Source organism: Alexandromys fortis, unplaced genomic scaffold (assembly GCF_014885135.2).
Source record: "Alexandromys fortis isolate MF-2015 unplaced genomic scaffold, M_Fortis_MF-2015_v1.1 scaffold_223, whole genome shotgun sequence".
Classification (NCBI taxonomy): Eukaryota; Metazoa; Chordata; class Mammalia; order Rodentia; family Cricetidae; genus Alexandromys; species Alexandromys fortis.
The window spans coordinates 1,085,685-1,095,665 of NW_026068095.1; the positions used below are offsets into that span (position 1 = coordinate 1,085,685).

Consider the following 9,981-nt stretch of genomic DNA (forward strand, 5'->3'; position numbering starts at 1 on the left):
AAAGAGACTGAACCATCAGAAAGTTGAGATCCTCATCTACATAGCGAGTTTAAGGCCAGCAGCGTGGCTTCTGTGAAACTCTCAAGAACCAAAACAAACAACTAGAGTTAAGTATCAGACATCACAGTGGATGGGAAGTAAGAGATTGTTCTCTGAACGGCATGCTTGCCAATGACCAGACTTCCACCAGGCCCCATCTCCTAGGTCCCCCTCTTCCCAACAGCACCATTTTCTGGGGACTGACTGGGCTTTTTGCATTCATGGACCTTTGAGGGACATTAGCTCCAAACTATAATACTGAGGCTCAGGGAAATAAAAATGGTTTACCAAAAAATTCAACTTCCATCCAGGGCTTTCTGACAACTCCAGGCTATTTCTTCATTTCCACAAAAACCTGTACTGGCCAGATAGGATAGCAGTCATCCAAGAGACACAGCATGAGGATGTTTTGATACATCACTCGCCTTCCCAGATTCCCTTGGAAAAGGACCCCAGAAGCCCTCAGCAGCTTCTCCTCACACGGGAGCTTTCCTCCAGGTGCAAGGATGCTCTGAAGCAGCCGACACTCGCCGGGCTGGAGCAGATCCCAGTAGCCGTGTAGAAGATGGGAGGGGGCGTACCCTCTTCCAAATCTCAGCGGAACTAGACCAGAAGGGGCTTCTAGAAAACGGGTCAGCTTAGCCTAGCTCACACCACCTTCCCCACCCCACAGCAACACATTAAACTAGGAGGATCCCCAACACAAGCTCTAGCCTCGCCCTAATTTCTTGAAGAAAGCGAGCTGGCTGCTGCAGCTTCTTTCATCCCCAACCCTTCTGCCGTGAAATGAGGAGACGGCCGGAGCGCGCAGCCCTCAGGCTGACAGGTGTTCACTACGCAAAGTCAAGTGGATGGCAGCAACGGAAGCCTGTACTGTACACAAGCTCTGAATGATTAGCCCTTCTTTCTTTGAAGGCTTAGCAGAATCTCTGCATAGAGCTGGGTTCAGGTAAATATTCAGAAATCCAGGGAAAGACAACGGTGGTGGTGACTGAGAAGAAGCCCCCAGTCTATGTGCTATTTCGTAGGATTTATGCTACAGAACGTCTGCTTTACATTGTAACTCCTTGGAATTGCTCTAGAAATAGCTAAAGCTCCAGTCATGAGAAAATATATGTACAGACCACCTTCACTGGGGGCTCAACACAGGGAAAACCATGGCCCCACACCCAGCTCGCTGCTGCAGCTCCCCAAAGCTCTCTCAGCCCACCTCACCTCCTTCCACGAGGGATGAAGACCTCAACCCCTTCCAGACTACGACCCAGAGGCTACCCTGGAAGTGGTAGGTCCTGTCTGGGTTCCTCCAGCTCCAAACAAATGGATAATCATCTGGAACATACTAGACATACTGGGAATGGTGAAGTCTGTAACCTTGGCACTGTGGACACAGAGGCAGGAAGTGGCCACAAGCTCAGCCTGGCCTACGAGTGAATTCCAGGCCAGCTACAAGTACACAGTCATGCTTCCTCTGCCATTCAACTGCCTACGTGTTAGTTGGGGTTTTAAAAACATTATAAATGAGTATCTGATCAAGAACCAGGATTTTGTGGGCCTGATTAGATGGCTCATTGAGTAAAGATGCTTGTCATGCAAGCCAAGAGATCTGAGTTCGATCCCTAGAACCCACATAAAGGTGGAAGGAGAGCACCAGCTCCACAAATTTGTCTTCTGACCTCCAAGCACACACTGTGACAATCCATACACAACACATCATATACACAATCACAATAATAATGCAATTAAAAATAAAAAAGATTAGAATCAGATCAAGTTTAGCTGTTACACAATAAATTAAGCAGATTAATTTTAATCTTATAAAAACACTGAAGGCTCTTCTGGCTCCTGATACTCTGGGTTCTGGAGGAATACAGCGAGCAAGGTAGCGGCTGCAGGCTCCAGCCCCATCTCTTCAGACCCCAGCTCTTCTCTTCAGGCCTGTCCCGCATTCATTCCACCCCCCTTTCCCTTGGCCTTTCTTCCTTGAACTCCTGAGATGGGCAGAAGCTCTTTCCTCAGCTTCATGATCCACAGTGGGCAGTGGAAGGCAGAGGCTAGGTAGCCCAACATGGCCCTGGAGCATCAGCGGAGCTCAGCGGGTCTCTGGGTACGATCAGATGTTGGTGCACACCTTGTTATGGAGGCCGAGGTCTGCCCGCGGTCACAGAAGGCTGAACTCCGTATGGGAAAGCAGCTCTAACAGACGACAACTTCATGAGTAAGTGAAGGGCGCCTTCAGTTTCCAGCGGTCCACAGGAGGGGCAGGGACCTGGAAACAGGCAGTGTTCCGGGAGGGGGGAAGGACACTGCCAGTCAGCTCCCTGATGTGATGGCAGCTGTGGTGGCGACAGAAACAGGACTTAGATCTTATATTTATGACCACAACCCAGAGAAGCAGGAGTCTCCCGGGTGCCAAGGAGAACACAGTTTCTTAACGTTTTCTCCAGTTTCATTGCAGGAGCTCGTCTATATACACTTTTAATTAAAAAATCTGAGCAAAATAAAAATAACTCTGGAGGCAATGTTCTTTAAAGAACTCATAGGAATTCAGCTGTCCCAACGTCGGGAATCAAGAATGACCACCTGGGAAAGTCGGGTGTCGGTCAACCGCATCTAAGCAAACACTAGGGCCCCGCGAGGCTGGAGGAGCTGCGGCCAGGTGCCTGCTAGTGCCGCTCCCGCTCAGGCCGCATGCTGAAGGGCTCCAGGCGCTCGGTCTCGGGCAGCATGCTGTTCAGCCTCTCCATCAGTGGCACCGTCTGGTCGATGCCCATCTGGATGCGGCGCAGTATGGCCGACATCTCGTTAACCTTCTGGATCTGCTCCGCATACTTGGCGTATCTTTTCTGGCGCTCCTGCATGAAGCAAAAGAGGGTTTCCACGGACAGATCCATCTGTAGGAGGCAAACAGAAGCAAACACACACATTATACCCTGTTTAGCAAGTGTCTAGATTAACGGTTCTCAACCTGTGGGCGCGACTCTTGCAGGGGTCGCATATCAGCTATTTAAATAGCAATATCATCATAGTTATTAAATAGAAACAAAAATAATTTTATGATTGGGGGTCCCCACGACTTGAGGAACCGTATTAAAGGGTCACAGCATTAGGAAGGCTGACAACCACTGCTCTAGCACAGCAGTGAGCCAGTAAGAGCTGCGTTTTCAATACTCCTATGCCACTCTGTGTACCCGAGTGCGGGTCATGGATGTGCCCGGCAGCCATTTTGTGTGTACCTGAGTCTGGACATGGATGTAACCGGCAGCCATTTTGTGTGTACCTGAGTCTGGACATGGATGTAACTGGTGCTTATTTCACTGGCATACCACATGGCCATGACCAGGCAATGGGGTTTTTTATCTGCTATAGTATTAGGGACAACCTCGTAATGGCTGAAGCATTGCACTGTGCTCAGTGGGTAACCCAGATGGTGGAAGGTGAGAACTGACCCCGAGGTGTCCTCTGACCTCCACAGGCACACTCTGGCCCGTTTGCACATGGGTGAGGCTGTGTACACCCAGAGGAAATAAAACATAATTAGTGATCAAGAAAAAAAAAAAGCAATGTTGCTGTGTAGTTTTCTTCTTACAGAGAAGGGGACAGAAGGTTTAGATTCCAGCAGCTCACTCGACCAAGCCAGTCAGCTCCTCCATTTGGTGCCTACACTCAGGATGCTCGTTTGTTTTCAATTGTGTGTACTGGGGTGTTCCTTGTGCCGTGCTGTGCTTGTGGGGGTCAGAGCACAACTTGGGGAGTACAGGTTCTCCTCTTCCACCAAGAGGGTCCCAGGAATCAAACTCAGGTTATCAGGCTTGGCTGTAAGCACCTTTACCCACTCAGCCATCTCACTGGCCCCAGGATTCTTTCATAGAGAGAAATCTCAACAAGGAATGAGTAAGACACACTCCCAAACATCCCAGGACGGGTCTCCACCGGTCTCTGCCTCCTGAGTGCTGGGATTAAAGGCATGCACCAGCTCTGCCTGGCCAGGAGACGTTTTCTATAAGGCAGTGTGGCCTGTGTCCAGTGTAGTCAGGTAGAGTAGCTTCCTCAGCGCTCACTGACAACCCGAGTGCCAGTCCTGGGCACCCCGCTCTCTAGCTCTATTGCTGCATTGTTGATGTTTGGCTTTGTGGAAGCGAGCAGACCCTTGCCACTGTGTCTCCAGCTGACATCCAGCCCCAGGACATGCTGTGCAGGCTGCAGTCGAGGACTCACAGGCACTGCCCACAGCCCGAGTGTGTTGCGGCTCCACCATACAGTGGTGCATGCTTGCACTTCACATGCCATGAGGAAATTCCCTAACACAGTTCTTAGACATCTATCTGTCATTAAAGACCATACCTGTCTTTACAAAGTCGTGGGAAAGAAAACAGTGCACACAGATATCCAACACAGGATTTTTCAAAACCTGGTCTTCATCTCTCTTCCTCCCAGAACGTTTTAGTGAAGCTGTGATCAGTCGGGGAAAAATTTAGGGGAAGTCACAGCTCCTAGGCCAGGACACAAAGTGCTAACTATACCTCTAGGCCACGTGGAGGACCAGAGCACCACGTCAGAGCCTGAACACTCCCTGGAATGCCCCTTCCTCAGCTGCAGAGATATCAGCTGGACGTAAGGGAGGGCATCTCTTGTGCTTTATACGCCTGAACCCCTCCACAAGGACCCCGCATCTACACATGACCCCTTTCTTGACCAAACCCTTACAAGATGCTCATCTCACTCCAAACTTCTGAACACTACGCTCACTCCTCTTGCCCCTCTCTTCCTATTTACTCCCTTCTGCCTCCAGCATGAAGCACAGAATGTCTGACTACGTCGAGCCTCTGAGAAAGGTTTTCACAAAAATGGGAGATCCAAGCCAGGCCTGAAGAAAGCCAATCCTTCTACTTTTCTACAGTGAAATGGGGTGGGGCATTATTAGGACCTCTTCAGTGATTTTCCAATGTTCAGGAGACAAAGAGGAGCTGGTGGGAGGGGAAGAACAAAAGAAATCCACCTGAATGGGAACTCAGTGTCAAAGTTATGTACCTTAAGAGGACGGGCACATGAACTCCCTAGCTTTTAGGAAGCACTGTGCCAGTTGCTCAGTGCTCCTAAGGGCTGGCCACTGGGCCTGCCAAGATGTCCCAAAATAAACCTCTTGGGAGGGGCAGTGGTAGTGGGAAGGGATAACCAGTACAGCTCATGCAACTGCTCACACTGTAGAACTTTCTCCAGTTATCACGGAATACCTTGCTGGGAGATCCTCTGCTCTCCACCCTTGATACAACCACAGAGACAGACAGATGAAGTCAGATATAGGAGGTGACCTGAATTGACCCCCCAGGCTCCTATGGGTCATGGCTAAAGTGCTTGGCAATCAACTCATTGATCCTGACACGCATGAATGTTTCAAAAGGCTACTCTGCACAACATGGTATGTGCATACCCCACACATCAATAAATATATATAAAACAAGAAATGAAAAAAGCAATGCACACACAAAGAAAATATTCACAACATATATATTTGAGAGATTTGTATCTAGAAAAACAATTGTATTGTCAATTTGTATTAAGCAAACCCATCAAGTTCTATCAGGACACCAGGGACATTCTGCACAGACACATGAAAGGTGCCTGGTGTAGGAGGTCCTTTTGTCTATGTGTTGCTTTTATTGGTTAATGAATAAAGAAACTGCTTTTGCCTATAGCAAGGCAGAGCTTAGCTAGATGGGGAAAACTAAACTGAATGTTGGGAGAAAGAAGGCCACCGCCAGAGACAGACGCTGGATAGAACTTTATCTGGTAAGTGTAGTGAAGAGGCTAGCAGGCCTGCTTTTCATCCTGCCTGGCTCCTGCATGGCTAGCTTAGCCCTGGAAATAATAACACGAAAACTGTATTCATTGAAACACTGCCTGGCCCATTAGCTCCAGTCTCTTATTGGCTAACTATCACATATTGATCTAACCCATTTCTAATATCTGTATAGCACCACAAGGTGGTGGCTTACTGGGAAAGATTCAGCATGTCTGACCTGGCAGCTGGCTCCATGACGTCTGCCTCACTGCCTTCTTCCTCCCAGCATTCTGTTCTGTCTTCCCCGCCTACCTATGTTCTGACCTATCAGGCCAAGCCTTTTTCTTTATTAATTAACCAATGAAAGTAACAGATAGATAGAAGACCCACTTACATCCGGTAAGCCACAGCCATATGGTGATACACAGATTAATGGAGATGGGTTAAATTAAGATGTGATGGAGGAAGGTCATCTTTCTATCTGTTGTTTCATTGGTTAATTAATAAAGAAAACTGCTTGGCCTTTAATAGGACAGAAAATTAGGTAGGTGGAGTAGACAGACAGAATGCTGGGAGGAAGAAGCCGAGTCAGGCAGTCGCCATGATTCTCCCACTCCAGACAGACGCAGGTTAAGATCTTTCCTGGTAAGCCAGCTAGTGGTGCTACAAAGAATATTAGAAATAAGTTAGATCAATATGTAAGAGCTAGCCAATAAGAGGTTAAAACTAATGGGCCAAGCAGTGTTTAAAAGAATACAGTTTCCGTGTAATTATTTCGGGTATAAAGCTAGCCGCTCTTACTACAACAAAGATGTAAGAAGCTATAGCTAATGGGCTAAGCAGTGATTTAATTAATACAGTTTCTGTGTGGTTATTTTGGGAGTCTTGGTAGCTGGGAAACAAACAAGCTGCCTCATATAACAAATTGGCATACCAAGGTAGGGCTGACTACATCCACATAAAACTTGAAAAAGCTTGGAAAGGAATTCTAGACACAGAAAAACAAAGTTTAGCCACTTTTTTTTTTTTTTTTTTTTTGGCTAGCAGCATGTCACAGCTCCTTTAAGAGAGGTCTTCTTGATTCAGTGGTAGCAGAAAAAAAAAGTGGCTTCCTGGTCTGTGTTGCCAGCACAAACTCTGGCTCATTCAGGAGGCCAAGCATTTAAATGTAATCTGTGAGTCGAGTGCTACAACTTGCTTAATGGCAATATAGACACACTGTGTGCCTAAAAATGGAGCAATGTACATGATTCTCAGATGCAGTGTACCTGCATCCGCCATGTTGGACCGGGTGCAGCAAGCAGGCAGGGATGTGTTGGCCCTAGCCATGCCCATTTAGCATTGAAAAAAAAGGGCACTTCTGTTCAGAAAATAATTACAGATACACAATAAAGACAGATTCAGATAAAAAAAGGACCTCTAAATGGGTCACAGTGTTGGATAAATATATATGTAGACCTGGGAGAAAGAGGAAAAATACTAGTAAAGGAAGTAAATTGTTTTAAAAAATAAAGCAAAGTCTTTCAAGAGACAGAGTAAACTTGTAGAAGAAGTAATAGGAATAAAGAAAAATAAGCCTTGTAAAGATGGAATATACACAGAGAGTCCAGATTATATACATTGCTGTGTTTTCTTTGAATTTTTTGACTGTGAAGTAGCTAACTAACCAACATATATAATTTAAAGGTATCTTGTCTTCAAAATCTGTGTCTAAGGATATGTTGTTTTAGAAAAGAGGTTCTGCTTTTGTTTTCACAGAGGATGAGAACCTGTGTAATCTTTCCAGACTAATATGGTTTGATGGACCAAGAGCCCCTGAAAGGCCAATGAACACCCCTGAAAAATTACTTCACCCAACAAAAAGCAGAAAGCATTTGGAGAGAACTATGACCAAATTCCCTAAATGATTGTTTATAAATGTTTGTTTATATTTAAAGGGAGGGACACACTATAGAGATTTGCATTGGTATGGATCTTGCTTTCTTGATACAAAATTAAGGTCCATTTTGTTATATGTATATTTTAGCTCTTAATTAAGGTATTGTGTTTGTGCAGCTTATTTAAAAATGTAATGTATAATTAAGAAATATAGGTTAATAGTCATCTATAATAATCAAGCTTGTAGTCTTGTTAGATTTTCTAGATGTATAAAGGTATATTTCATATGGATAGTTATTCTTCAAACCTCTCAAAGACTACAGAATATGGCATTTAAAATGTTTTAATAACTTAAGATTTTTCATAAAAATGATATGCATCTGTTCCTGGCAGCACCAATTACTTCAAGAGGAAGATGGGCATCGAAGAGGCTCCTTATGAAGTTTGCTAGCCATTTGGGTAAGAAACTGCTCTTGCCTGGACTGCTTGATGTTATGCTGTATGAACTGGACATGTGGGACCCATGGAGAGATGAACTTGCCTAAAGGTGAGATGGTCCTTCAGGGTTCCTGCTTCATGAAAGAGTATGTCAGACATTCTGCAGGACACAGAAGAAATTGGCTGACAAACTGCCAATACAGGTGGAACTGTCTTTGAAATTTCCTCCTTCATGGAAAAGTCTGAAAGATACTATGGGCTTGTAGGCTGAAGATGAATGCCCCAGTGGTACAGAAGAACTTTGGGTGACTGTCAGGTAGTGAGATGTCTCTGTCAATTCTAGAGTTTTGGAAGTTACTTACAATGCATTTCCTGTTTACTTAGGTAATATTGCATCCTTCTGGAGTCTTCGATGGAGTTGAATAATAGATAGTAATAATATAGTTTTCCTTAGTTATGATAAAAGATAAAGTAGATATAAATACTGTAACTGTAATTCTTGCTTGATACTTGTTTTGTATATGTAATTTTAGTATGTTAAAATTAAAACCTTCCTTTTCATTTAGACAGAAAAGGGGAAATGGTGTGGGAAGTCTTTCTGTCTATGTGTTGCTTTTATTGGTTAATGAATAAAGAAACTGCTTTGGCTCATAGCAAGGCAGAACTTAGCTAGGCAGGGAAAACTAAACTAAATGCTGGGAGAAAGAAGGCGAAGTCAGTGATGTAATGATCGTTCTGTCTCGTTAAGAGACAAGCCATGCCCATTCCCTTCCCTGTCTGCTGAGACAGGCTGATCTTCAGCTTCCAGCCTGAGTTCTCTCTCTTTTCTGGCTCTCTCTCGTAGAGGCAGCTTCGGTCTCTCCTCTCTCTCTCTCTCTCTCTCTCTCTCTCTCTCTCTCTCTCTCTCTCTCTCTGCCTCTCTGTTCTTCTCTCCTTCTCCCTGCCCTTCCATAACCACTAAATAAATATCCAACCTCACTCTGCATGGTGTGCCTATCTGTCTGTCTCTCACCTGCTGCTGCCACACAGCTCACCGCAGGGGACGCTGCCTGGGACCAGCCACCTTCAGAGACCTGCCACATGGTCTCATGCACCATCCCTGCCTGGGATTGGCTGCTCTTGGGACCCCCTGCCCACTGCCTGCTGCTGCTGGGGATCCTGCAAGCAAGCTACTCAGGGGTCCGCAGCAATTTCTAATAATCCATTATGAGTGAGACGCCATGTAGCCGCCACCAGAGACAGACGCTAGATGAAACTTTTTCCGGTAAGCCACAGTCATATGGTGATACACAGATTAATGGAGATGGGTTAAATTAAGATGTAATAGTTAGCCAATAAGAAGCTATAGCTAATGGGCCAAGCAGTGATTTAATTAATACAGTTTTTGTGTGGTTATTTTGGGAGTGTGGGAAGCTGGGAAATGAACAAGCTGCCTCATACAACAGGTGCCCTGAAACTTAGGTGACCACAGTGGAGCCTGAGCAGAGCAGCCCTGGAGGGAAAGACAAATAATACCTGACTCCAAGACGTACTGTGAAACTACAGAAGTCAAAACAGACACATTGACCAATGGACTGAACACAGCACAGAAATAAAATCCACATGTTTACAGCACTAAGAACACACATTAAAAAGAATAGTCAGCCTAGACACCCATCAAGAGATGAGTGGTTCTTTCCATCCATCCAGAGAGTTTGTTCAGGCCGGGCAATGGTGGCGCACGCCTTTAATCCCAGCACTTGGGAGGCAGAGGCAGGCGGATCTCTGTGAGTTCGAGACCAGCCTGGTCTACAGAGCTAGTTCCAGGACAGGCTCCAAAGCCACAGAGAAACCCTGTCTCAAAAAAC

At 45.8% G+C, this 9,981-nt stretch overlaps 1 protein-coding gene across 1 annotated transcript in view; it reads right to left on the reverse strand.

The window, feature by feature from the left end:
• Positions 1 to 1,810: 1,810 nt before the first annotated feature.
• The window catches only part of Borcs5 (BLOC-1 related complex subunit 5), an 88,270-nt gene continuing 80,099 nt past the window's right edge, over positions 1,811 to 9,981 (reverse strand). Inside the window, exon 4 of the mRNA XM_050123226.1 lies at positions 1,811 to 2,930. Coding sequence (XP_049979183.1) covers positions 2,703 to 2,930 — 228 coding nt within the window. The 3' untranslated portion in view covers positions 1,811 to 2,702. The remainder of the gene's footprint in view (positions 2,931 to 9,981) is intronic.